Here is a 27596-nt window from a genome sequence, read left to right on the forward strand (position 1 = left end):
CCAGTGGGCTGGGGACAGTGTCCATGTGTCCATACATCCTGGGGGAAGCATGACCCCATCTCCCAGCAGCTGCGTCCATCTGTCTGTGTGCAGCATCCTGGCTCCTGGCTCCTAGCTCCCTGTGGGGACAGTGGGAGTCAGGGAGAGCTGCAGCCTCCCTGGAGCTAGCAGGGCACTCAAAAGGGGTGTCCCAGACAAAGGGAGCACAGACTCCAGGTCCCATGTCCAGCTTGCTCCCCCAACCTCAGCACTCAGACCCTTGCAAGCAGTGGGCTGTGGGGACAAGGCCCCCAGTGCCCCCTCACCCTCCACGAGGAGCCGGGCGGTGGAGCGGTCATCGAAGGCATCACAGGTGTAGGAGTCCTCGTCCTCGGGGCCCACGTGGTGGATGATGAGCGTGCGGTAGCAGTCCAGATTGCAGATCTCGTACTTGTCACCAGCAAAGATCTCGGTCTCCCCGCGGAGCCAGCGCACGCGGCCTCGGGCATGGGACACGGTGCACTCCAGTGTTGCCTTGTGCCGTGCCAGCACCGTCTTGTCCCGCAGCGGCTTCACGATCCGGATGGGCAGTGCTGGCAGGTGGGGGGAAGCTGACGCTTGTGCACCCCAGCCTTGGTGCTGGAGCCCAGCAAACCCTCACATCCCAGTCCAGTACCTTGCACCTGCAGGCTGGCCTCCGAGACAGCTGTCCCAGCCACAAAGCGGATGAGTCCCTTATCCTCGGGGCGTACACTGCAGAACAGCAGGAAATGACGCGTCCCTGGGGAGGGAGAGGCAGGCTCAAGGTGATGAAGATGGGTGCACATGGCAGGCAGGGGGCAGAGACCCCCTTTCTGTCTACAAACTCTCCTTGCTTGAATTTGCCCCCTCCCAGCCCCAAACCAGGTGTGGAGCTGCCTGAACCCCCACCTTCTTGCCGTATCTTCACCGTGCTTGAGACCTTGATTTTCTCCCCATCCCGGAACCACTCGCCCTTCACGTCCTCGTGTGATGCCTCGCAGTTGAAGACAGCATTGTCACCCTCCTGCACCTGGGCATCCTGCAGGTCCTGCACGATGCGGATCTGGCGCTCTGCAGGCAAGGAGCAGGGTGCCAGGGCAGACAAGGGCGAGGGGAAGCAGGTGGCGCAGGGTTGGGAGTGTGCATGCCCCCGGGAGGTGGGTGGCTGTACCCTGCACGTGCAGTGTGGCAGAGGCCTGGCAGTCACCCACGTCACAGGTGTAGGTACCAGCGTCGGCCAGCTCGCAATGGCTCAGCTGCAGGATGCGGCACCGACCCGCGGAGTAGATGCGACAGTTGGGCCCCGGCCGCAGCTCCTGCCCATCCTGCTCAGGGAGAGCATGTTCAGGCATGCAGGCAGGCAGCATCCCGCTGCTTTGTCCCCTCCTCCCCTGCCTGCAGCCCCTGCAAGGAGGGGGGCAAAGCAGGGAGGACACAGCCAGGTGCTGCTAGAGGTGATTAGAGTGAACCCTCACCTTGAACCACTTCACCACTGCACTGGGGCGAGACAGCTCACACTCAAAGCTGGCAACCCCTGTCTCTGGGACTCCCAGGTCCTGCGGGACTCTCACCATAGTGACTGGAGGCTCTGAGAGGGGAGAACAGAGGACAGAAAGGTTTGGTAGGGCAAAGACACGGGCAAGGATGGGGAGATGTGCCTGCAGCATCTCAGCATAGGGCAGGGGTGGCACTTCTGTGGCACTACCATGAGCAAGCACTCATCATTGGTGTCCCAGTTGGCTCTGGACCCATACCCTGCTCAGCTCACATCTCCTCCCTGAGGACAGGGGGATGCCTGCCACCATGTGCCTGAAGTGGCCCAGTTCAGCCCTGGCATCTCTCCCAGGACTGAACAGATGCAGGACAGGCAGTGTTTGTGCCACATACCCCACCCAAGCCTGCCCCAGTGCCATACCCCGCACAAGCAGGCGGGCGCTGCAGCGCAGGGTATCAGCAGTGAAGGTGACGGTGCCCGAGTCCTCCAGCGACAGCCTCTCCAGTGTCAAGGTGTGCCCACAGCCTGTGGTGCTGATCCGGCATGTGCTGCTGGGCTTCACACGGATGCCATCCCGTGTCCAGACCCCAGGCACACCAGGATGGGACAGCTCCAGGTGGAAGGTGGCCGTTTCCTTCTCGAAGGTCTCCACGTCTGCCAGTGGCATCTGGATCGACACCTTCTGAGCTGCAAGAGACCCATGTCCGCAAGCCGGGGGTGTCTGCTGCACCTCAGACTCCCCAGCTCCCCAGTCTGTGCTTGCTGGAGTGATCCTCTAAATCCAGTCCTTTTTAACAGGCTCCCACCCATACCCATCCCAAACCCTCACACTCACCTCTCTGTTCAACCAAAATGCAGTCTGATACTTGCTTCCAGCCAAGTACCACATCTGACCTCCAGACTGCGGTGTAGTTGCAGCAGGCGGGTGCCCTCCCCGTCACCATCTCAATCCCCATCCCCATCACCATCCCCAGCATGGTACTCACGCTCCACACAGAGCTTGGCCTGTGTGCGGTCATGCAGGGTCTCGCAGCGGTAGGTGCCGCGGTCGGCAGGGCCAACACAATGGATGGTGAGGGTGCGCCGGCACCCCAACTCCTGCAGCTGGTACTTGCTGCCCGGCTGGAGGAGGACGCCATGCTTCAGCCACTGCACTTCAGCAGCCTTATGGCTCACTTCCACCTCCAGGCACGCATCCCCCTGCTCCTCCGCCACCATGTCCTGCAGCTTCCGCACGAACAGCACCTGCGCCTCTGCACAGCCCATGCACCGAGTCAGCAGCTGGCCCCGAGGCTGTGCCCTGGGCTGTGCTGCAGCCGGCTCCTTTCCCCTCACCTTGCACACTCAGCCGGGCCGTGCTCACCAGCCCCTCGGCGTTGGCGGTCACGGTGCCTGCATCACCCAGCTGGCACTGCCGGAGAGTGAGGCTGTGGCACAGCCCGCTCCTCATCACCAGCAGCCGCTCACCAGGGACCATGGGCTGGCCATTCAGCTGCCAGGTCACAGCCACATCCTCGGGGGACACCAGGCACTTGAAGGTGGCGTCCTCCCCTTCCAGCACCATCAGGCTCTGCAGCTCTGTGATTATCTCCACCACCCTGGGGACTACAGCCGGGGCATTGGGGCACAGCAATGGGGACTGCTCATCCTGCAGAACTGCTGAGCATCCCCGCACCACCGTGGTTCCCCATCACCCCCATGGCACAGGGGTCCCCGTGGTGGTGGCCAAGCCTCATGCACAGCTCACCCTGCACTGTCAGTGTTGCCAGTGTCTGGTCATCGTTGGACTCGCAGCAGTACTCGCCAGCATCCTCAGGCTCCACGCGGCTCAGCACGAGCGAGCGCTCTCTTCCCTCTGCCATTATCTGCCGGTGGGGGCCAGGTGCCAGCACCCGCCCATCCTTCCTCCACACCACATCTCCCCGCACCTTGCAGAGTTCACACCACAGCACCGCGCGCTCACCCTGCCGCACCCGCACATCTGACAGCCCACGCAGGAACTTCACCAGCAGCTCTGCACAGCCAAACCCCCTGCATCAGTTCCTGTTGCTGCCGTGGGGGTGTCCCAGGGTACGCCCACTGCACCCCCCACTCACCTCGGACGCTCACATCAAACTGCATCTGGTCATGAGAGGAGAGGCAGGTGTAGACACCAGCGTCCTCCTTGGCCACATTGTGGAGGACGAGGCTGTGCACACGGCCATCCCGCCGCAGCTCACAGCGCTCACTGGCCACTGCTGCCTGCTGTGGGCCCAGCCAGGTGACATCAGCTCGCTCCATGGAGGTGACAGCGGAGAGCACAGCACTGCCACCCTCCAGCACCAGTAGCTTCTCCCGCTCCTCCCGCTTGTTCACAAACAGCACGGGTGCCTCTGTGCCAGGGGAGCACCAGGCTCAGCCGTGACTCCACTGGCAGCATCAGTTTGGGATGGCTACACAAAGCATCCCAGTGTGGGGCAGGGACTGCTTCTGCCCCCCGGCATGGGTGAGGGACACCTCCGGCCTCACCTTTCACATGCAGCATGAAATGCACCTCATCGTCACCAGCATCGCAGAGGAAGGTGCCGCCGTCACCCAGCTCTGCTTGCTTGATGGTGAGGCTTCGCGCAGGGCCCTCGCTACACACCAGCAGCCGCCCGCCCGAGAGCAGTGTCTGTCCGTCCTTCTGCCACCGCACCGCTGCTGTCTCCAGGGACAGCCGGGCCACCAGTGTCACACTGTCCCCCTCCAGCACCTCCAGTGGACTCTGCGCCTCCTCCTTGTTGACAATACGCACTGGCCGGACTGGGGGGCACAGGGGACAAGGCAGGGCTCAGGGGTGTCCCTGTGGTGCAGGGCAGCTCAGGGGTGTCTCTGTGGTGCGGGGCAGCGCAGGGATGGGGCCACTACAAGTGGACAGGTGGCAATGCCCACAGTGAGTCACCGTGGGGCAGGAGGACTGTGGGGCTGATGGGGGTCATGGTGGCACTAGCTGGGGGTCCCAGTGGGGCAGGTGTGCAGGCTGTTGGGGGCTGTCAATTCAGAATCCCTTCAGGGAAGGGGCCCCAGGAAGGGATGCGGCAGAGCCCATAACTCCTACATCCCTCCCTGCAGAGGCAGCTCAGCTGCCAAGTTGGGTCCATTAATTTCGGTGTGTTCCCCATCCTGAGCACCTTGCTGGGGAGCTGGGACACTCGCCTGCACCAGGCCCTCTCTCTCTCTGCCCAGCCCTCCATCTCCAGCTGATAAGGGTCTGGGCTGAGCTCAGCTGTTGGCAGCTGAAGCAGGAGAAGTGGCGCCTGGGAGCTGGCCAAGGCTAAATTTAAACAGTCCCTGGCTGGGGGAGGCAGGAGAGACATGTCTCACCACGACCCTGACATGTCCCTTCCTGACCAGCAGCTCCTGCGGGGTTGCGGACAGGGCTCCCACCCTCCTCTGCCACACTGCCGCCCTGGTCTCTGCCATCAGTGGGGTCACAGAGGTGTCCCTTCCCCTTGCTGTGGCACAATCCCACTGCACTGCCCGTCCCAAGGCACTGAGCTTCCGCTGGCTCACCTGACACCTCCACGTTCATCACCATGCGGTCGCTGGCAGCGTCGCAGATGTAGCAGCCCGAGTCACTGGGCTGTGCCCCACAGATGGTGAGCTGCCGCAGCACCCCATGGGCCATGACCTGCACCCGCTCACCTGGCTGCACATCCTGGCCATCCCGGAGCCAGCACACAGGGGCGTCAGGCTGGGAGAGCTCACAAGCCAGCACCAGGTCCTCCCCGGCCACCAGGCAGTGATGCTCCACAGCACCTGTGCTGCCCACAATGGTCACTGGTGGCTCTGGAACTGGAAAGACAGGCTGTCACCACAGGAGCAACAGCCTGTGCTGGGTGCTGCAATGTCCGGATCCTGTCCGGATGTCCTCTGGCTGCAGCTGGGCAGCACAGGGTTTCTAGAGCCCCCGCTCCCTGTATTACCCCCAGCAGCCTCCCCCTGCTCACTACCACCAGCACAGCCCCACACCACCCTGATAGCAGCCAGGGACCCACTTCAGTCCCTGCCACACTGGCCACCCCCATGGGACCTCCTGATCACCTTCCACAGTGACGAAGAAGATGATGCTGTCATCGCCGGTGTCGCAGAGATACTCCCCTGCATCCCTGCCCGTGGCGCCCAGGACAACGAGAGAGCGTCGTACCCCATCCTCCTCCAGCCGCACACGTCCCGTGTCCTGCAGCTTCTCCCCATCCTTGTACCACTTCACCTCCCCATGGGCGTGTGACAGGTGCACCTCCAGCACCAGGTCCTCCATGGCCCGGCAATGCCGTTGGGTTGGTAGGGCATCCTTCTCCAGGATTCTGACCAGTGGGTCTGCAGCACCCAACACCAACAAAGCAGGAGACTCCAGAGTCCGTGCACCCAGCACCCTCCACCAGGCTCCCCCCCAGCCTCTTGCTCACCTAACACCCGGACAGTGAAGGTCACTGTGTCATCAGCGGCATCACAGATGTATTTTCCAGAGTGCTCAGCCTGGGCCATGGGGATTAGCAGGCGGCGATGGACACCCTCCTCCTCCAGGACCAGGCTGCCTCCAGCCTCCAGCCTGACGCCCTCCTTGGCCCAGTGTACGTGTGCATCCGCACGCGACAGCTCACAGCCCAGTGTCACTGTCTCTCCCTGGGACACCGTCACGACAGGGACAGGTTTGCGGGGCTGCAGGATGCTCACTGGTGGCTCTGCAAGGATGGTGATGTGATGCAAAGTGTGATGTGTGTGCTGTGATGCAAAGCAGTGCGGGGACAATGTGGCCCCAGGGACACCTCTGCTGCCGTCCCAGGCAAGCATCCATGCCGGGTGGCCTAGGGGGTGGACACCCACCAGCTTCATCACCATAGAGGAGCCAGTCGCCCTTGGCCAAGCTGGGAAAGACCCTGTGGCCAGAGCCCTGTCAGTGCCTCCCTGCTCCCAGGTCCCCACTGACCTGACACTTTGAGATCGAAGGAGACAGCCTCGTCCTTGCTCTCACAGATGTACTCGCCCATGTCCTCCACACTGCTCCTGGGGATGAAGAGGCACCGCCAGGCCCCCTCCACCACCAGCAGCAGGTTATCATTCTCGTCCACCTCCAGCCCATCCTTGAACCATCGCACGGGAGCATCCGGCACAGAGAGCTCACACCGCAGCTCCACACGCTCCAGTGCCTGCACCAGCAGCTCCAGCGAGCGCTGCAGAGGGTGCAGGATCCTCACTGGTGGCTCTGCCATGGATGTGGAGGAAGGGTGTGAGACCTGCTCACTGGCTCTTTTGTCCCTACTTACTGTCACTTGCATCCCTGTAGGGCTGAGGGGGTGCTACAGCCTCCTGCCCTGGTGCAAAAGGGCAGGAGCTGTTCGAGGACACAGGCAGTGGGCCCATGGTGCCAACTATCACAGCTGAAGGGGGTCACCCACCAGTCCCTGGGTAAGGCAGCTACACCCCCTCCTCTGTGACGCTGAGGCCGGGGAGCAGGGCTGGGACCCCATGGCACAGAGCCAGGGCAGTGCTGCTCTTCCCAGGACACCCCTGCTGTGCCACCAACCTGCCACTGAGATGTGGTAGGAGACAGACGCATCCCCAGCATCGCAGACGAACTCCCCCGTGTCCTGTGGCTGGGCACAGGGCAGCACCAGCTGGCACCGCAGTCCCTCCTGCTCCAGCACCAGCCTCTCGCCTGCCTCCACCTGCTCCCCATCCTTGTACCAGTGCACCGGGGTCGCTGGGCGGGACAGCTGGCACCACAGCTCCACACGCTGCCTGGCCACGTAGGCATGGGGCGCCTCCTTGTTGGAGCTGATAATCCTCACCGGTGCTTCTGCCAGGAGACATATGGAGGGGCTCAGCCATGGTGCTGGGTGAGCCCCACATGAGGACAGGCACCCCCAGGCAGCTCACCTCTCACAGTCACCGTAAAGGTGGCGGCACTGTCCCCAGCATTGCAGGTGTACATCCCCGAGTCGGACAGTGTGGCTGCGGAGATGTGCAGCCTCTGCGAGCATCCCTCTGAGTGGATGGCCAGGACTTCAGTCGGGACCACAGCCTTGCCATCCTTCAGCCAGTGGACAGGGGCATCTGGGGGGGACACCTGGCATTCCAGCAGCACAGGCAACCCTGCCAGCACCTCCTGGAGCTGCTGTGCCTCGGGCACTGGGGCAATGCAAACCTGCAGGGCTGAGAGGACCCTGTGTCACATGGCCTCCATCCTACCTGCCCCGGGGCCAGCAGCCAGCATGATCTCAGCCCTGCAGCACTGGTAGCCGAAAGGTGAGGGAGCACCAGGGCTCGGGTGTGAGGTGGCATAACCCATGGGCAGGCAGCATGGCTGTGCCCTGGCGTGGGGATAGGCAGGGTTCCAGGAGACAGAGCAGCTGACCAGCTCCTACCCACATCCCCCTCCAGCCTGGGGCACCAGCCAGGAGATGCTCACAAGGAGGTTAGGGGCAGACAAGATGCTGCAGCCACTGGAGGGACAGGAGTGTGAGCAGAGGGAGCTGGGGCAGAAGGAGAAGGGGGAGAGGGCCATAGCTGTGCATCACACCCACCTGCCACGGTGACGGTGTAGAAGACAGAGTCCCCACCAGCATCGCAGACAAACTCCCCCGTGTCCTGTGGCTGGGCACAGGGCAGCACCAGCTGACACCACGGCCCCTCCTGCTCCAGCACCAGGTTTTCGCCTGCTTCCACCTCCTCCCCATCCTTGTACCAGCGCACTGGGGCCGCCGGGCGGGACAGCTGGCACCACAGCTCCACGCACTGCCCAGTCATGTAGGCATGGGGCGCCTCCTCGTTGGAGCTGATGATCTTCACTGGTGCTTCTGTCAGGGAGAGACATGGGGCTCAGCCAGGTTGTAAAGGCCGGAGCCAGTGGTGGTGGCAACGCCAGCCCTGCATGGAGCAATGCCTTCATCAGCTCCTTGCCTTTAAAGCCAGAAGGCACCACCTCATTCATGTCCTGCACAGCACAAGCAGCTGGACTGCCCTGACTGGGGCTCCCTCTTCACCCATCATGCTCAGGAGGAGTACACAGCTTCCAGCTAGCTGTAATCATTGCCATGCCCTCACTCCCACAGTACCTGTCCTGCTCTGCCCTGGGACAGAGCTGAGGGATGTGGAAAGAGGATGCAGGTAGGCAAACACCTTGTTAGCAAGCCCCAACACTGCTGTTTGCCATCTGTGGTGCCAGCATCATCCCCTGTGGTGCCATACCAGGGTACCCACCCCTCTGCCTGTCTCCCTATTTTAGAGGCCACCAGGTTCTGGCTGGCACTTCTGTCTCAGCTCAGCCTTGGCATTTGCTGACACTGCAGCACAGGCGTGTGGCTTGCTTGCAGCCAGCAGCCCCATCCCTCCACCTTGCCAGGACCCAGGACCTCATGCTAGATCAGAGTGCTCACTAAATGCCACCATTATTGGGTTACACACAAAATGTGTGCCACCGCTCACATCTCCAAGCTGACTTGAGTTGGATCTCTAAAGACAGAGAAGCTTCCAGCACAAGTTTTAGGTGACCAGCCCTCCTCTCTCCTAGGAGATGGTCAGGATATGGCCCCTGCCTGCAGCAGCCAATACTACATGGCCACATGTGTTGTAGCAGGCTGTAGCTGGCCCGGACTCTACTGTTGGTGCTCAGCCAGCCGGTGACCCTGGGTGGGCACAGGGCACACTCAGCACAGAGCACACTGGTGGTTTGAGCAGCAACTTACCCTTCTCATGGCCCACAGCTGCCCCATGATGGGTGTCCGGGCTGCAAACTTCCCAGCCAGTTTCCAGCCGTGTTGCCCAGGCTCAGCAGAGCACTGCAGCCCCGCAGCACACAACCGGCACAGCGCCAGCGTGCAGCATTCAATCTGCACCACACTGAGCCTGTATCTGCCCAGCTCCCTGATCAAATGCTCTGTGGCTGCTTGTCCCCCTGGGCCTGCTAAAAGCAATCATGTCTCTGAAGTGCTGCTGGAGATGTTGGACGGCACCAAAGCAAGGAGGGGGCAATGTGCCAGCCCTCAGCGGGCAGTGCGCTCCAGCCCCATCGCCGTCTCCAAGGCAGCCCCAGTGCTTTGGCAGCTGTCAGAAGACCAAGAGGCACACAAGGGTAGCCAGGCTGGAGGCAGCAGCCGGTGGGGGATAGCTGGGATGCCTCAGGGAAACCCAAGCGTGTCACAGCAGCACTGGCTGCAGCGCATGTGCCAGAGAGGTGCCAGCCTGAGCCTCCTGGCACCCACCCCCAGCCCTGCCGGTGACACTGATGGCCAAATCCTGATCAAATCAAGCCGGCCTCTCTAAGACCCTTCTGCCAAAATAATGCAAAGCTGCTCAGCCAAAAGGCTGAGCTTCAGCAGATGGTGCTCCCCCCTCCCACCCGAGGGAAGTCGAGCTCTCCATGACACACACCACTGCAGGGCAGACGATGACTCCTGCCTCTGCCCAAAGCCCATACTGTCTGTCTGGCAGCGGCGATTTTGCCTTTATCACAGTAAATAACGTCCCTTCTTCACCCTTCCACCAGTCACCACTTCACTGACTCTTCCAGAATCTCTTCTTGGTCATCCCATCTCTATGACATCCTCTGCCATCAACTTTGGCCCTTTGTCACATATTAGCACCGTGGAGAGGCTTTACCACCATGGTCATGGAAGATTTTAACTGGGCTTTAAGTCTGCCCTGGTTGCCTTCCTGTGGTTGTGGGACTGTGGGTTTTGGGGCCAGCAAGGGGAAGTCTTTCACTCACTTTCAGCTTTCATTATCCTCTGCCTCCCTGCTGCTCTGTGGCCGGGGCAGCCGCTGCAGGAGCCATCCTCTGCTCGCACTCAGCAACCACCACCCAATGATCGGTATCCAGGCAACTGCTAATTTTCAGGTCAGCAATTAGCACTGCCCATCAGAACAATGTTGGACTGCAAGTCAACCCATGCCAGGTGCCGAGCCCATGATTTTTAGGACCTCAAAGAAGGACTTGGATACTGGCTGTGGCAGAAGTCCAGCAAACACACTGGCATGGAGGTGCTGGGTGCCCTTGGGTGCTTGAGAATTTCTGACTGTCAGAGTGAGCTGCACCCTTTGGCAGTCAGTCTGTGTGGCTTTATGCATCAGAGCTGCTGCAAAGACCCTGACCAACCTGGAGCTGAGGACCTGGCAAGAGCATCTCTGATGAGAATCCCCAGAGCAGCAAATGACAGCAACACTGAGGAACACATGCTGTGGCACCTTGCACCTCCAAAGAAAGCCTCCCAAGATGTGACCCTGCCAGCCCTCCTGCATCACACCCACCTGCCACGGTGACGGTGTAGAAGACAGAGTCCCCACCAGCATCACAGACGAACTCCCCCGTGTCCTGTGGCTGAGCACAGGGCAGCACAAGCCGGCACAGTGGCCCCTCCTGCTCCAGCACCAGGTTTTCGCCTGCTTCCACCTCCTCCCCATCCTTGTACCAGCACACTGAGGCTGCCGGGCGGGACAGCTGGCACCACAGCTCCACGCGCTGCCCGGTCATGTAGGCATGGGAGGCCTCCTCGTTGGAGCTGATAATCCTCACTGGTGCTTCTGCCAGGGATAACGCAGGGCTCAGCATAGGCACCTGACAGCAGCTTTCAGCTCCATCACGGGGGCAAGATGAGGGGCAGGAGCACTGTCAGGAGGTGGGGTCCAGGCTCTCGCATGCAGTCTCCAGCTCACCGGTCACAGTCACCACAAAGCTCACGGCATCATCCCCAGCATCACAGGTGTACACGCCAGTGTCTGAGGGACCCGCTGAGCGGAGCAGCAGCCTCCGCACGCAGCCCTCTGCCTGTACTGCAATAATGTCGTCCGGGGGCACGGCCTCACCATCCTTCAGCCAGTGGACGGGAGCATCAGGGTGGGACACCTGGCACTCCAGCAGCACCGGCAGCCCCATCGGCACCTCCCGGAGCCGCTCAGCCTCAGGCACTGGGGCGATGCAGACCTGCGGGGCTGAGAGGCATAGCGGAGGGCTGAGAAGCATCCTCCAGCATGAGATTTGCTGGGGCTCTTCTCCAGCATGAGATTTGCTGGGGCTTTTCTCCCAGCAGGACCCCAGGGTGAGCGCCCTGCTCACCTTGCACATGCAATGTGGCCGAGTCCCGCACACTGCTAGACACAAAGGTGACCTGGGCCCCACTGTCGGCCAGCCGTACTCCCCGGATCAGCAGCAAGTGCTCCATGCCACAGCACCGCACACTGCACCGGCCGCTTGCCTCCTCCTCCTCACCCAGCCTGGCACCGTTGAGGAACCAGGTGCCATGCACTGCAGCTGACAGCTCCAGGGAGAACCACGCATCCTCACCGTCCCGCACCCGTGCATCCTGCAGACCCCTCTCCAGGCGAGCTGCTGGGGCTGAGCACAGCCAGACTCAGCACTGGCCAACAGCATGCCATGGCACAACATCCTGGCTGGCCCCTGGGGAGAGCCAGCTCCCAGGTAGGAGTCCCTGGCTTGACAGCCTCACCGAGATGCACGGAGCCAGGAAACTCCACGGGGCTGCTCCTGCCGTGCTCGTTGGCGGCGCAGATGCGGAAGCAGTAGTCGGCCTCGCGGGGCACGCTGTCGCCCAGCACCCGCATGTGGCCGGGCAGGTCGGTGGCGAGGCACTGCACCCACTCGCCTCCCGATGCCTCCCGACGCTCCAGCAGGTAGCGACTGGGGGCACGGAGGTGGGCATCAGGTGCAGGGCACCAGGTCAGTAGGGCCGCATTGCTCTCCACCACACTCATCTCAGCTGCCACTGGCGCGCTTGGGGGGTCACGCTTCACACCTGCAAGTCACAGCCCATGTTGCCTGCCTGGGGACAGCAACGAGGCTCCGGGGGGAGTGTCAGAAGGGCTGAGTGGGGCTACACAGCCTGTTTCTCTGGGGTTCTCTCTCTGATGGAGAGCATGGAGAGGATGGTCTTGCTCCCATGTGGCATGGTGCTGGTTATAGGGGTTTATGAGTGCCCTGGAGGGTTGGGGCCTTAGACCCCTACTAAAAGAACATTTCTCCAAAAAGCTGTCACAGCATCGTGTCCCCAGCACAGTGGGTGCCCATACCCGCCTCTCCTCCATGTCAACCCCTTCCATGAATGGACAGGATGGAGGATGTGGGACCCCTCCAAGCCTGGAGCTTACACTTGACCCGGAGCTGGGAGGACGTCTGTGACTCCCCAACAGTGAAGGAGATGATGCCTGCATCCTGGCGAGTGGCGTGCACCAGCACCAGGAGGTGTGTCCTGCCAAAGCTCTTCAGCACGGTGCGGGGGGACTCCCGCAGCTGCAGCCCATCCCGGCTCCAGCAGGTCCCCTCCACCGCCTCCCGTGTCTCCACGCAGAAAACTGCATTCTCCCCCTCCATCACATCCAGCTTCCGTGGCAGCCGCTTCAGGATCACCCCTATGGGAAGAGACGCATGGGGCCTGGGGAGGGATTCCAGGGAGCAGAATGGGCTCCCAGGAGTGGGACAGAGGAGGAGGTTGAGGAGTGGCAGCAGCAGGCACCATGGCCAAATGGTGGGAAGGCAGATGCAGGGGACAGTGGGGATCCTGTCAAGGAAGACAAAGCCATGACACCAGCAAGCTGACCCCCACCTCGGACAGAGACCTCAGCAATGCTGTGCCCCTTGTCCTTCATCTGGCAGAGGTAGATGCCATCGTCATCGGTGCGGGCATCACGGATGGTCAGGCGCCGCACCATGCCTCGCTCCTCCATCACGTACTTGTGGCTGGGCTGCAGCTCCCTGTCCTCCAGGTACCAGGCAGTGGGGATGGTCTCCAGCGGCACCTGGCACTCCAGCACAGCGTCCTCCCGCTCTGCTACCTCCACATCCGCCAGCTGCACCTGGAACCGCAGCCGGTGCTCTGCCGCCGGAAGAGATGAGTGCTGAGTGTGCGCAGGGTACAGCTCAGCATGTTCCAGCTCACACAGAGCACCAAGCCCTTGGCCCTTCTCCGCCCTCCTCCTCTTTGGCCTGTGTGGGATGGGCACTGCCCCAAGAAGCACATCCCCCAGAGCGGGGGGAACGAGGGCATGGGCTGGGGAGACTCCGTGGTGCCACCAGCATCTCAGGAGGGGCTTTTTGGGGACGCAGGAGCATGCATGCCAGCATACTGTGGCAGGCATCTCAGCGGATGGTAGCAGTGGGGTGCAGGCAGGGGATGTACCAGGAGCCTGGTCATCCCAGACGCGGGCTGTCCCCAGCTGCCAGGGCATCTCTGGGGGCTGGGGCTGCCACCAGCTCAGACACTTGGAGCTGTGCCCTGCAGGGCTGCCCGCCAAAACCACTCAGCACTTCCAGGGGAATTTGTCACCAAGGCACTGTCCCCCCTCCCCGCTCGTGGCTGGACACCCGCAGCCCTCCAGAGATGCCACCTCACTGTTTGCAAGGAGAGAGGCACAAGGGGAACACTCCCCAGGGGAGCCCAGTATCCACTGCTTCCAGCCCGCAGCTTTCTCTGGAGAAACCTGGGGTGACCACAGCTGCACGGGGCAGGAGGGAGCCCAGGGGTGCTGCACTCACACTCAGATGCAACCCTGCCAGATGAAAAGCCCTGGACATCCCCAGTGCCCAGCTGCCCCTGGCAGTGCTTGGGCGCACTCCTACCTTTCACCTGGAGCTGCACCGCACTGAGGGTCTGGCCGGCAGTGTTGGATGCGGTACAGACATACAGCCCCTGGTCGTGGGGTTTGCAGTACAGCACCTTGAGGATGAAGTAGCCCTCCCGGTCCTCATAGACAAGGTGCCTGCGGCCAGGGGTGAGGGGCTCACCATCCTTCTGCCAGATGATCTCTGGCTTGGGCTTGCCAGTAACGTAGCAGCGAAACTTGGCGTGCTTCCCCGCGCTCACAGTGAATGCCTTAGCCCCTGGCACCCTGACCGGCACCGTGCCGTTGGGCATCCATGTCTCTGGTCTCATGCGCTGTCCTGCTGAATGCTGCCGCCGCTGCTGCCGCTCTGCCAGTCGCTTGGGGCCATCAGCAGGAGAGCCATTGAGGAGCCTGTCTGGCAGTGCCTGGGCTTCCACCAGGAGCACAGCAGCAGCCAGGGCCTCCCGGGAGCCGCTGCGTGCCCGGCACACGTACACCCCCCCGTCTGGGGGCCGTGCACCAAACAGCTTCAAGAAGTGCCAGTCCTCCAGCTCCTGCCCCACTGCGAAGTGGCTGCTCTCAAAGAGGTCAGATAGCTTGTGACCATCCTTCTCCCACTGCACCACTGGGCATGGCTGCCCAGACACCCTGCAGGCAAACATCACATCCTCCCCCCGGCACACACGTGTGGATGAGGGGGCAACAAGGAAGGCAGGCGCTTCACTGTCCAAGCATCCCTCCTCCTCTCGGGGCTCTCCCACCTCCACCTTGAGTGTGGCAGCAGCATAGGTCTCGCCAATGCTGTTCTTGGCCTTGCAGATGTAAAGCCCACTGTCCTGGGGGGTGGCGCAGGACACCAGCAGACTGTACAGGTCCCCCTTGGCCTCCACATGGAAGCGGCCTGAGGGCTCAATTGGGATCTTGTCCTTCTCCCAGAGGATGCTTGGCCGGGGGTCACCCGTGATCTGGCAGCTCAGGACTGCATCAGTGCCGCTTTGCACCATGAAGGCACGTGGGTAGGCCAGGAACCTGGGGGCTCCCTCGAACCCCTCCATCACCACCTCCCCAGCGTCACAGCAGGCAGCTGGCTGGAGCAGCAGTGCAGATCATTAGCCTGGAGGGATGCACAGACCAACCAGGGTGAGGGGTTCAGGCTTCAGCAAAGGGACCACTGTAGAGCACCAGCAGGAGGGACACGTGCCTGGAGTAAAGCCCCCAGCACAGACTACATGCTGCAGGAGCATCACCCTTGCTCTGAACACCCCAGCCCCACTGGATATCCTCCTGTCTCAGCCCAAATTGCTCATCTCCCAGCCCAGTCCAATGGAAGTGGTGGCAAAAGGCAGATCTTAGCACCCTGAGGGGCCAGGGCACCCACAGCCTGCCCCAGGGTGGCAGAAGGAACCCCAGCTCCGAACACAGGCAGCTGCTTGCTGGTGCTGTGGAGGGGGGCCGGCGGAGGCAGGACGGCTCCAGCCCGCCCCTTCCCCACCCGCGGGGCATTCCTGCGGTATCGGGTGGTGGCAGAGCCGCATTCCTGCAGCATCTGGGCTGGCTCCGCAGGCAGGTGCTGATACAGGGCTGCCGCGGGCGAGCGGCACCCGGCCGGACCCGGGCTCGGAGGGGTCACCCCAGAGGGCCCTGCCCGGGGGCAAAGTGGGGCTCCTCCGGGAGCAGATCCCCCTCCAGAGGGTCCCACAGGCAGGATCCTGCCCTTGCGTGTTGGAAGGCACGGCTGAAAATCATCAGCCGCAGGGGCAGAGGGAAGGCTGGGCAGATGGGTCCCGCGCTGGGAGGGCACTGCCACCACCCCAGCGCTGTGGGTAACCGTGCCCGGCGTCACGGACAGGAGCGGGCAGGGTGTTCCGTGCCTCCCCTGGGCGAGCGCACCTCGGCCTCTGCCCACAGCATGGTCCGGGCTGGGGCAGAGGCGTCTCTGTCTCTCTCAGGCAGGGGGAAGGGAAACGAAAATACTCCCTGAATGAGCCAGAGGAGACGGTGGGATAGGGCTGGTTCCCCAGGATTGGCAGGGACCAGGGCCACCTCCCGGCACACGGTCCCTGACCCCATGGTAGCTCATGCAGACGCACACAGCCCTGATAGCTCGGCCACCCCACTGTCCCCTTCACTTAGTCCCTTCCCTGACCACCCTGCCCCACACACGCACCTCGCTTTGCTGCCTCTCCCAGCGTCTCCCAGTGCCAGCGCCGAGCTCCTGCTGCTTCCCCCAGCTCTGCTCCCGGGTGTCAGCACGCAGGGACCAAATGTTACAAATGCCTGCAGCTGCTGTCCCCAAAAATACCCTCTGATGACATGCTGGGTTGATAAGACTGAGCCTGCTCCATTCAGCGCCTCGCTGGGGCAGGGCTGGCCTACCTATGTATAGCAGCCCAGCGGGAGCACCCAGCATCCAGAGACCAGGGATGCCACAAATATGGCTGTGCCTCAGTGCTGGGTCAGTCCGAGGCAGGAGGCAGCATGCTGTGTGGGTGCGTGGCATGGGGTGGGGTGCATGGCATGGGACACTAGCCTGCAGTGGGATGGGAGACATCATGCAGGACATGCTGCATGGGGTGGGTGGGCTTTGGCACACCAGATGCTGCATGAGATGCCAGGCTGCAGGGGAGGAATGTGCCTTAGAGGCCATGCTGTGCGGGAAGTGGGTCTGCAGGAGGAGTGGAGGGGGTGCAGAGGCTGCCCACCACCCTGCAGGGCAGGCAGGGCTGCTGAATGGGGGATACCCCACAGGCAGTAGTGGGAGGAAGGGCAGGACATGCTGGGTCCGCTTACAGCCTGTGACCCTCCTGCAGCTCCCACCCCAGGAGCCAGCCTATGGTCAGCCAGCCCAAACAGCACCCCAGGGTCCTTCTCCTGGCACTGCTGTGGGGTGTCCAGCAGGCCTGGCTCTGCCGCAGCTCCTCCTCCCCCCCATAAAATGGTGCAGCCTTCCCCAGGCAGTGTGGGGACCTCTTGCCATCCCTCCTGCTTCATGTCAGCAGGACCCTGCCAGCCTCCAAGCTGCCCTGTAGATGCCACAGCCCCCCACTCCCCTCCCTCTTAGGGCCCCATCCTCGCGTCCCCACTGCCCTGTGACCCTGGGGTGTCCCAGCCATCCCTGGCAGGGGTTGCCCAGCCTGCCACCCCTAACATGCCCCTCCCCGGCCAGGGCATTGCAGGGCTCAGAACCCCATCAAGTCCTTGCCCACATGTCCTTGCTGCGTACAACTGCTGCAGATGTCCTTGCTGGGTACAACCGCTGCCACCTCCCACTGTTGCCTAAGAAGCTCCATATCTACAGCTTTTCCACCATGGGCAGCACTCACCACCAGCAATGCTTTCCTAGGGTGCCCCCTCCACCCCTACCAGTGCAGGAAAGCCTTCCCTGCAGCACCTTGCCCACAGCCTGGCCTCCCCAGCCCCATGCACCCGCCACCCCCTGCCAGCATCCCCCCCCATCCCAGGCGCCATCCCCCCCCCAGACCACACTGTCCTTGCAGTCCTTACATTCCAGACGTCTCAGCACTTTCGCTGCCCAGAGATAATACTGCGAGCAGACGTTTGCGTCAGTGTCAGATAGGTCTCAATGCCACCCTGCCCTGGGGGGAGCGCAGCAGGCAGACGGGCTGGGCAGGCAGGCAGGAGCCCGCGGCAGAGCCACCCAAGACACCGGCCTGCCGTGCACCCCACGGTCATGCTGCTCCTCCTGCACCTGCTGCCTGCCATGCTGCCCACTGCCGCCCTGGCCAGCTGCACCAGGGCTGGTGCTGACCGGCAGCTCATCCTGGCCAAGGTGCGGGCTCGGGTGCTGGAGCATCTGAGCCCCCCGGTTCTTCAGGAGACCCAGAAGGAAGCAAGAAGAGTGCACCGAAGAGATGTCCTTGAAAAGACCGAAGTTGAGCCGGAGGAGCTGGAGGACACCTCCCAGGTGATCCTTTTCCCTTCCACAGGTGAGAACATCCTGGTGGGATTGAGAGGGCAGAGGGGCAAAGCAGGGTGGGGGCTCAGGGAAACACACATGCAGCAGGATTGAGGGGCTGCTGTGGTGGTCTGTGGGAGAAGAGAAAGAGGGTAATGCCAGGCTGCGGCACAGGCATGGGTGAGGTTTGGTGGAGAGCCAGGAGATGGAATAGTATGGCAGGTGGGACAGGCAGAGCAGCCCAGGACACAGGCAGGGAGAGGGGCAGGTGGCACGAGAGGGTGCTGAGAAGCTGGAGAATGGCTGAGCCAGGCAGCATGCAGAGATATGGGGAGGGCTGAGGAGCAGGCAGGGTGGGATGCTAGGAAATGGGTTTGGATACTAAGGGACAGGGCAGAATGCTGTGGGACGGGGCAGGATGCTGGGGGATGGGTGCAGCAGTAATAGACCAGCCTAGGGCACAGCAGGGCTCAGCTGTAGGGCACAGTGCAGTGACTGCTGCATAGCCCTAGGCATCAGCTCCCCTGCACCCTGCCACAGCCCATGCCAGCAGCTGGATGCCTTGCCAGCACCCCAGGGACCCTCTGCAAAATCCCACTTCCCACCCAGCACTGGGGACGCTCCCCAGGTTTGGGTGCATACCCTGAGCATCTTTCTACCCCTCCCTCCTCCCCCCCCCCCCCCCCCCGCAGATGTGCCCTGTGAGCCGTCACAACCAGACAAGCTGCTGGAGGAAGAAGGGATTTTCACCTACCTCTTCCAGCCCTCGGCGCACACCCTGAGCCGTGCAATGACCTCTGCCCAGCTCTGGTTTTACACCGGCCCCTCGGCAGCTCCCAACCACTCGGCCCCTGATGTGCTGACCCTGTCGCCGCACGGCCGTGTGCCACTGGCGGCCATGGTGGTGCAGACGACTGAGCACTGGACCGTGTTTCACTTTGCGCCAGGGCTGCTGCCCCAGCTGTCGCAGCCGCTCTTCGTGCTCCTGGTGCGCTGCCCTGGCTGCCCCTGCCTGGCCGAGGAGGACAAGATGCCCTTCTTGGTGGCCACCACCCGTGCCAAGGGCAGTGAGAGGGCTCGTCGCTCCACCGTGCCCTGGTCCCCGGCTGCCCTGAGCCTGCTGCAGCGCCCATCCGAGGACCTGGCCGCCCATACCAACTGCCGCCGGGCTTCCCTCAACATCTCCTTTGAGGAGCTGGGCTGGGACAATTGGATCGTGCACCCCAGCAGCTTCGTTTTCCACTACTGCCATGGGAGCTGCGCCACGGGCCACGGGCTGAGCCACCGCCTGGGTGTGCAGCTCTGCTGCGCCGCCCTGCCCGGCACCATGCGCTCCCTGCGTGTCCGCACCACCTCCGATGGTGGGTACTCCTTCAAGTACGAGACGGTGCCCAACATCCTGGCCCAGGACTGCACCTGCGTCTAGGGCATCCCACAGCCCAGCCCCGGACCGGGATCCTGGGAGGAGTCAAGTGCTCGGGGGACCCCTGCCTCATGCCACAGGGCCTAGAGGGACAGCGGGGCTTGGGCTGTGCCACCCTCCCCTGCACAAGCCACACCAGTTTTGGGCTGCCCTGGGTATGGTCATGCTGCCAGACCTGCCCCAGGGCTGGTCCCAGCCTGGAGCAAGCCAGGGCATGGTGGGGCAGGGACACGCACAGCCTCTGGCAGAAGCCAGCATGCTGTCTGCAACCAGCTCAGCCCCTATTTTTCCCCATTTTCTCTCCTCACCCAATTGCCCCCCCACTCCCCAGACAGGGGTCCCACTCCTCCTGCAGTGCCTCCCTGTGCTCCCAGGCAGGGCCAGGCGGCTGCAGCAGGGATCAGGATGTGCCTGGATGAGCCCATGCCACAGCCTTGAACTTGTAGGAGGGCTGGCGGCACAGCTGGCGTTACAAGCAAGCCCTCTCCTGGCAGCACAGCCTGTTGGAAAGCTTAGCAGAATGAATGAAATAAACCTGTTCCCTTTATCAAAACAGCCTGGAAATGCCAGCTTTCACCACAGGCAGCCACAGAGGCAACATGCACTTGTGAAGTGGGATGTGAGCTCCCCGGGGGCTTTTGGCTGGAGGAGGGAGGGGATGGGCAAGTGCTGCAAAAGGTGTTCAGCTCCTTCCAGGAGTCCCCAAGAGGGGACTGGGATGTGCTGGCCAAAATTGGCATGGCACAGCTGGATTTGATCCAGCCGCAGGGCAGGGCAGCATCCCTTCTGCTCCCAGCTGCAGCAGGATGGGAAGGAACGGGGAATCCCCTCACCAGGCCTCTTGCTGGGGACAGGATGATGCAGGAACACGGCTGGAGCAATCCCACTCTGCCAGGCCAATGGAGGCTACCCCAGCCGCGGCTGCCTCCGCACGCACAGAAGGAATGACTGAGTCACCCTGGGTGAGCAGGGAGGTCCCAGGGCAGGAGGCTGTGCTGCCCACCCCAGCCCAGCTGTGCAGGATTCCCTTCCCACCCCTTCCTCCCGAAGGACTGGATGCAGCAGTTCAGTACAAAATGTCTCCAGCCTTTACTAATATAGATATAAAAAGAAAAGAAGAAAAAACAGAGTGACAATCATTTCTTAGTAAAAAACAACGCTACAAAAATCCTTGTGTGACCCAGGCTGAGATGATAAGAAATGCCCCACTGGCTCCCAGCTGAGCCCGGCTCAGGGCACGGCATCCCCCCCACCATGGGACCAGGGTCTGGCCCCACACAGGGGGTCCTGCCCCAACGGCCAGAGCGGGAAGGCATGGGCTTTGGTCCAAGGGCGGCCGGCCGAGTGGGGCGGAGGCGGCAGGAAGGACAGCCCCTGCCCTCTGCACACACATTTCTGAGCCGGCCAGCCCCGCAGCTTGCAACCCTGTGCCACGATGCTGCACAGCACGGCCCTCCTGGCTGCTGCACCAGCACTTTCTGGCAGTGCTGCCACCAGGACCCCTTCTGTCCCCTATGCATCAAGCGGAATGCCAGCCCGGTGTCCTGCCCCATGGTTCAGCCCAGCCAGCCGGACCCCCAGGCTCAGTCCCCTAAGCCCCCACGCTGCGGGGTCAATACCAGCATCGCCAGCATGGCCTGACAGGCACAGCCCCGGCTGGCAGCAGGCAAGGGAGGGCACAGGGTGTGAGGGGAACATGCTGGAGGAAATGGGGGTGGGAGGAGGAAATGGGGATGAAATGGGAGATGGGGAGGGAGGCACAGGCCCAGAGCAGTGATCATGGGCAGAGTATAAAAATGCCAGGGTGCACACGCTGACGAGTTTATAAAAATGTACAAAAATAAGATATTCCCTTTTTGAAAATTGAGTAAGAACGTCCCCCAAGGCCCCCATCCCTTCCACTGACCACCAGCACAGGGCTGCCCAGCCAGCCCCGCTGGGCAGGCACACAGCATTCTCTACCCCGTGCTCCTGGCAGGCTGTCTGTCCTGTGGTGGCAGCAGCAGCCACTCCAGCAGACACCGCCATCATCCCTGGTGGCACTCACAGCCCTGCGGGGAGGAAGACGCAGGTTAGCACTCACCCTGGGGGAATGGCATCCCCTCCTCAGGGACCCTGGGGGCAGCCCCTATGCCCCTCACCCCAGTCAGCCGCATGGGTCCCTGTCCCCCGCTCACCCGTGGTCCTGTCGCAGGTGGCAGTCCCCTTCTCATGGGCAAGATTGAGGCGGTTCTGCTCGGCGGCAATGCCGTTGGCCTCGGGGCTGCTGCTGCGGGCAGGGCTGGGGGGCCGTGGTAGCGGCTGGAGGTGGAAGGCCACCTCCAGGTGTTCCTGTGCCAGGCGCAGGTGCTCACGCAGCCGGTCCAGCTCGTGCACTGGGGGAGCCCCAGCCAGGGCGAACCGCCCCGCCACCAGGCTCTCCTGATAGTCCAGCTTGCCATCGGGCAGCGGCGCTCGTGGCGGCTCCTTCTTCAGCGAGTGGTAGGTGGGGGGCGCACCGGGGGCTTTCTTGGGGTACTGTGGCGCGGGGCTGTTGCCAGCTGGGAGTGGGGGGCCATCAGGCTGGCTCAGGGCATCACGGATGCGCCCCACACCCAGGTGCACGAGCTCGCAGAGGTTGAGGAAGAGGCAGAGCCCGCTGACAGCATACATGATGAGGAGGAAGATGGTCTTTTCAGTGGGGCGGGAGACAAAGCAGTCGACGGTGTGTGGGCAGGGGCTGCGGCTGCAGACATAGGAGGGGCTCACCTCAAAGCGGTACAGCAGGTACTGCCCGAAGAGGAAAGCCATCTCCAGCAGCGAGCGACATAGCAAGTGCAGGACGTAAGCACGCATCAGCCCGTCCTGCTTGATGCGGCGCCGGCCATCATGCTTCTCTCCACCCTCCGGACTCTTCTCCTTCTCCACCTCGATCTCCTCAAAGATCATAGGGTCTTCTTCGTTATCATCCTCTGCCTCCTCGTAGTCCCGCCCAGCTCCCCGGCGTACCACTGGCATGCGTGCCCGACGGGCTGCCGGTGCCCGACGCCGCGAGGACTCGGGCATGCGGGCAATGCGGTGCATGGCGAAGCCCAGGTACAGCACCGATGGCGTGGTCACCATGATGATCTGGAAGATCCAGAAGCGGACGTGGGAGAGTGGGGCGAAGGCATCATAGCAGACATTCTCGCAGCCCGGCTGCTGTGTGTTGCAGACAAACTTGCTCTGCTCGTCGTAGTAGATGGACTCGCCCCCCACAGCTGTCAGCACGATGCGGAAGACAATGAGGACGGTCAGCCAGATCTTGCCCACGAAGGTCGAGTGGTTGTTGATCTCCTCCAAGAGCCGTGTCAGGAAACTCCAGCTCATCCTGGCCAGGCAGTTGACTCAAACCCTGCAGGGAAGGGGCAGGCAAGCAGGTGCTGAGCAAATATGTGTGCACCGCACTGGGTTCCCCCAAACCACCAGCCACCACCCCAGCTCTGTCCCTCTCCCAGCACGCGTGTTACTTCCCTCACCCACACGTCCACAAATGCAGCCCTGTACAAGCAGCCACAGAATCCTAGAACAGTTTGGGTTGGAAGGGCCCTTAAGATCATCTAGTTCCAACCCCCCTGCCATGGACATGGACGCCTCACCCTAGACCATGTCACCCAAGGCTCTGTCTCCCCAGAATCACAACCCCTGCTCAGCGCTGCCTCCCTGTGCTCCCATCTGCATCCTGCTCCTGCCCTGCCGCCAGCCAGGTGGGTGGAGGAGATCTGGGGAGCAGAGGAAAGGCTGCAACATCCCCCGTCCCTGCAGGGCACATCTGGGGGAAGAGTCAGTGCAGCCACAGCCAGGGTAAACACGCAGCATGGGGCAGCACCAGCTGGGCATTGCGAGGGGACAGGCAGGGGACAGAACCACCTCCTCCACCCCTGGTCTGCAGCACCCATTTGCCACCTGGTCCTGGGCAGGTCCCCAGCCAGTGCCACACCCTGTGCCAGCACCCACATGCTCCCTTGGGAGTCCCCCCGGTCCCTGGAGGAAGGCAGCAAGTGACAGCCCCTCTGAGCAGCATCCCCCACCACATGCCAGGTCTTCAACCTGCAGAGCTCTCCCTCAAGGACTGGCATCACTCTGCCCCACCAAACCTCTGTGCTGTGCCCCTCCTCATGCCAGACCCCCATCCCAAATCCTTATGAGCCCCTAAAGCCCGTGGTGGAGCACCCTGCAGCCTGATGGCAAGGGCTGGTCGGGCAGAGCAGTACACAGGAGAGCAATGGCAAGGGCAGTGTGGGGCAACCAAGGAATTGCACAAAGTCCCAGCAAAGCAGCTGACATCGGAGGTTGGGGAGGAAATTACGAGGACCGTGCCACAGTTTCCAGCCAAAGGAGAAGACATAAGAGGAGACACCCCACTGTCATGCCAGGTTTCGGCAGCCTGCACACGAACTGGTGCAAGGGCAGCAGGTGGGAGGGCCTCCCAGGGTGAGCAGAGAGGACATGTCCCCACAGAACCCCCAGCTTCCCCACGCCTTGCCTGCCCTCTAGCCTGCCCTGACCCATTGCCTCTGGCCAGGGCACATCCCTGCGGACAATGGTTCCTGCTGCACTCACGCCACTATTGTCCAGAATAAGAAGATCTTTTTGGCTTAGGTCAGCTGCCTCCTGAGCAACCTTGCCTAAACGGAAAAGCCTCTCCAGCACAAGCACCCATGCAAGGGGCATGCTCTCGCTCATAGCCTGGCACACAGTAGAACCTGCTGAGCTGCAGGAGGTGGCATGGGCTGGCACCAGGGACCCAAACGCAGCCCACCAGAGCCACCATCCTCCTGTGGTCAAGCACACTGCAAGGTCTCACTGCTGCCCCACCTCCCAGGTGCGAGGCCCTCTCCCCCACCACCCCGCTGAATGGGAGATGCTTTGTGTCTGCCTTTAGCTCCTGCCTGGCAGCAGCACACCGCCCTGGCTCCAGGGTGATGGGCTGGGGCAGGGGATGAGGCAAGGGGATCAGGCAGGAGGGCAACCCCTGGAGCTGGTAAGTCCAGGGGAAGTGAAAGCACACACGTCGGCACTGTGTGGTAGCCAAGGAAGAGTGACACAGGGATAGACCGCAGCGTGGGTCAGGAGCTGCAGTGGGCAAGGCCAGGGCACAACAGAGCTCCCCGGGGCAGGCAGTCAGAGCCCAGCTCCCTGCCGAGGGGCCCAAACACGAACCGCCTCCGGGCCACGCTGTGAGTCAGGACCAGCTCCACGTGCCGTGGCTGGGCCCTCACATACACCCCAGGTGCCCCTTCCTGGGGCCCCCAATCCCTCCGCCCCAGCCTGCCCTGCCCAGGGACCCTAATCTACTCAATCCAAATCAGGGCCCCTGTGCCACAGAACTGGGCAGCCCACCCGGGGGCTCACCAGCCCCTGCCCGCCTGGGGACCCTCGTCCCACTGACCCCGGCCAGCCCACGCTGGGGCCTGCTGACCCCAGCCCAACCTTCCCGGGTCCCCAGCCTCACTGACTCCAGCCCACCGAGGGCCTCCAGCCCTGCTGGCTGACCCCAGCCCTCCCGACCCCCCCGCTTGCGGCCCCAGCCCCGCCGGCCGCAGCCCATGCCCGGGGCTCCCGACCGCCCTCCTAGGGCACCGCCGCCCACCTGCCTCCCCCTGCCCCACCGACCCGCGCTCTCCCGCAGCCTCCCGCTCCCCGGCCCCACTCACGGCGCGCCGGGACGAGCGGCTCCCGCCGGCAGCGGCGGACAAAGCGGAGAGGCAGCGCACCGCCGCCTCCCGCCGAACAAAGGGGCCCGGGGCCGCCCCGCCCCGCGCCCGCCCGCCGGTGCGCACCGACCGGCCCCGGCCCCGCGCGTGACTCAGCCGCCGGGCGGGACGTTGCCGCCCCCAGTCAGTCCCCTCCTCGCCCGTGGCTCGGGCCGCGGAGCGGCCGGTTCCGGCCGAAACTCGCCTGAGCACCGCCTCTGTCCGCGACATCAACCGCGACAAACCCCGCTTTCCAGGCAGCCGCCGAAATGCCCCCGCTGCTCGAGGGCTGCTCCCAGCCCCGACAGCCCGGTGCATGCCCGGCGGGCCGGCTTTCCCCTCAATCCTTTGCCCCCGGGGAGCTCACTGGCTCCCGGGATGCCGGTCCCGCCGGGGTGCGGAGCTGAGGCTTCCCGCTCGTTGGAGGGAAACGCTCTATACCGTTAGTGCGGCCGCAGGCTCGGGGCCCTGGCTCAGCCCGCGGGGTATTCAGGGATGAGCAACACCTTCCGAAGGAGCACCGGTGAGCCTGGCCCCAGGAAAGCGCAGGGAGCCAGAATCTCCTGCCCACTAATCTCCTGCCCTCATAACACCGAATTTTTTCTCACCCGGTGGTGAGAGAGGGTGGAAGAAGGGAGAGACCTGGTGGCACCATAGGAGAGGTGGCCCCAGAGAGAGTGCGAACATGCAACAAAATATGTCTGTGTGGTGGGAATGTGCTTCAGATCTTTCAAAACCTGTGCTGCATCTCGTGTGCCCTGGCCAAGGCCCCGCAGTGGGAGCAGGCTGAGCACCCGGCACCTCCAGGTGTGCCCTTAGAGAGTTACCACTGCTCATCCTGTGCAATAGCACCGCTCTCCCAAGGCAGTGGTGGCTTTGAGTTACCACACTGAAGCCGCGGGCTGTCCCTTCCTCTGCCAGGCACCCCGGCCACTCACTTTCTGCACTGCTAAAATTGGCTCTGGGGTGTTTTGTCAGGGCTGCTTCCCTAGTGCCGACCACAGCCATGACATCCTGGGCAGAGCACCCTGTCCTTGTACCATGGTGTGGGGACAGGGAGAGACGCTGGGCTGCCTTGTGCAATCCTTACAATCAGGGGGAAGCTGGTTTCTGCATAGGCTCGGGAAATGCTTTTCCCCACTGAGACACGTGCTCCCTCCTGCAGAAGGGTTTTCACCAGCAGGCACTGGTGGGTGCAGCACCTCCACCCTAGCACTGTGGGATGGCTGCAGGAGGGATGAGGCAGGGTGGCTAGGGCAAGGAGAGGGGTGGGAAGTGCAGCCGCCACATCCAGTGTGGGTTTTGGTTTTTCTGGGCCCACTGAGTATCAGCAGCCCTGCTGCTTCCCCAGGTCAGCAAGAGCCCCCATGGTGCTGCTCCAGTGCCCGCACAGCTCGGGCACATATTCGGAGCTCGCACAGAGGAGGGCAGCTGGAGCTCCACAGAGCACCGTACTGCACCCAGCATGGGTGCAGGTGTGTGCACAAGAAGAAGGGGGAAAGGGGTCTGATTTTGGGCTCTCTTGCTCAATCCTGCCTTCTCCCTTGTTCATGGATGGGTCCTTGCCAGGTGACAGCTTCAGCTATAATGGAGGGAGAGCTGCAGCAGAAGGAAAGGGATTTGACCTGGCCACAAATAAACTTTCTGTTGAATCCCAATCCTAAGCACAAAACTGTGGCATTAACATTTCTGGAAGGGGAAATGCGTGTTGCAAATCCAGCAACAGATGCTCTGGGAGCAACCCTTGACCACAGTCTCCATCCCAGGCCAGGAGCAACAGGCAGAGGTGGACTCAGGGAGGCAGCAAGCCGAGCACAGAAACTCAAGCTTTTGAAAGGATGCAGGGAAGTGTTAAGGGCCAGGGAGGGAACCTGGGGCCGCAGTCAGGTGGCACGGAGAGCTGGGAGCAGAGCAGGGAGCTGCCGGGACGAAGGCCATGTCCCGGTGGGCTGGGGAGGGCAAGCCACACACAGCCTGTGTTGAATCTCCTGGTCTTGTCAGGCATTAAAGCAGCTTGGGGTTTTCTTTCCCCACAGTCACCAATAGTTTTCAAGCAATCCCAGGTCTTACCCCCAGCCTGGCTGAGCAGTTTGCTGGGGGTTAGGGACCTACATGAAGCTTTGACTCTGTTGCTCAGCACGTGAAGAACAAGCCCCCGTAGCACTGGCCTCATGTTAAACAGTGGAGCGTGACCCACTGAGGCACTGCAAACCGAGGCCATTGCACCCAGAACAAAGCTGCTTCTTGGGCTGGGGCCAGGTACCGCTGCTGCAGCAGCAGCAGTTTTACACCTGTGCTGCAGGGCAGAGCTTGGCCAGACCCAGAGGCTGGTGTTGGACACCCTGTGGACAGGCATTACTGTCCTTGCCAGCATCCAGCCATTCGTGTCAGAGCCCTCCCATTTCCCCTGCAGTGGTGCCCTGCGTGTTCTCAGGCTCTACCCTCATCTTGAGCTTGCAACACCCAAGCACC

General features: G+C 62.6%; 3 protein-coding genes across 4 annotated transcripts; 1 reads left to right on the plus strand and 2 right to left on the minus strand.

The window, feature by feature from the left end:
* Positions 1-26: 26 nt before the first annotated feature.
* OBSL1 (obscurin like cytoskeletal adaptor 1) lies at positions 27-15126 on the minus strand. Its single transcript, XM_030486960.1, has 25 exons — positions 14088-15126; positions 13075-13344; positions 12620-12880; positions 11962-12267; positions 11571-11849; positions 11171-11446; positions 10766-11038; positions 8044-8316; positions 7044-7316; positions 6447-6722; positions 5926-6201; positions 5561-5836; positions 5030-5311; positions 4004-4279; positions 3592-3867; positions 3243-3509; positions 2831-3100; positions 2482-2748; positions 1916-2182; positions 1476-1588; positions 1172-1325; positions 910-1071; positions 656-760; positions 306-572; positions 27-119 (listed from the first exon to the last, which is right to left on the minus strand). Exons 1-25 carry the CDS (start codon positions 15124-15126, stop codon positions 112-114), a joined length of 6792 nt encoding a protein of 2263 aa, XP_030342820.1. The 3' UTR covers positions 27-111.
* Positions 15127-17654: 2528 nt separating this feature from the next.
* Positions 17655-19413, plus strand: INHA (inhibin subunit alpha). Its single transcript, XM_030488363.1, has 2 exons — positions 17655-18018; positions 18680-19413. Exons 1-2 carry the CDS (start codon positions 17655-17657, stop codon positions 19411-19413), a joined length of 1098 nt encoding a protein of 365 aa, XP_030344223.1.
* A 1062-nt stretch (positions 19414-20475) lies between these two features.
* Positions 20476-25306, minus strand: LOC115608945 (gap junction gamma-1 protein-like). Of its 2 annotated transcripts, XM_030488511.1 has the most exons (3): positions 25086-25306; positions 21588-22783; positions 20476-21461 (listed from the first exon to the last, which is right to left on the minus strand). In XM_030488511.1, exons 2-3 carry the CDS (start codon positions 22756-22758, stop codon positions 21454-21456), a joined length of 1179 nt encoding a protein of 392 aa, XP_030344371.1. In that variant the 5' UTR covers positions 22759-22783; positions 25086-25306; the 3' UTR covers positions 20476-21453. The 2 variants fall into 2 exon arrangements, with proteins under 2 accessions (XP_030344371.1, XP_030344370.1); XM_030488510.1 differs by having other exon boundaries at positions 20476-22783; positions 25086-25176.
* Positions 25307-27596: the final 2290 nt, after the last annotated feature.

The sequence above is a fragment of the Strigops habroptila genome, chromosome 5 (assembly GCF_004027225.2).
Source record: "Strigops habroptila isolate Jane chromosome 5, bStrHab1.2.pri, whole genome shotgun sequence".
Lineage (NCBI taxonomy): Eukaryota > Metazoa > Chordata > Aves > Psittaciformes > Psittacidae > Strigops > Strigops habroptila.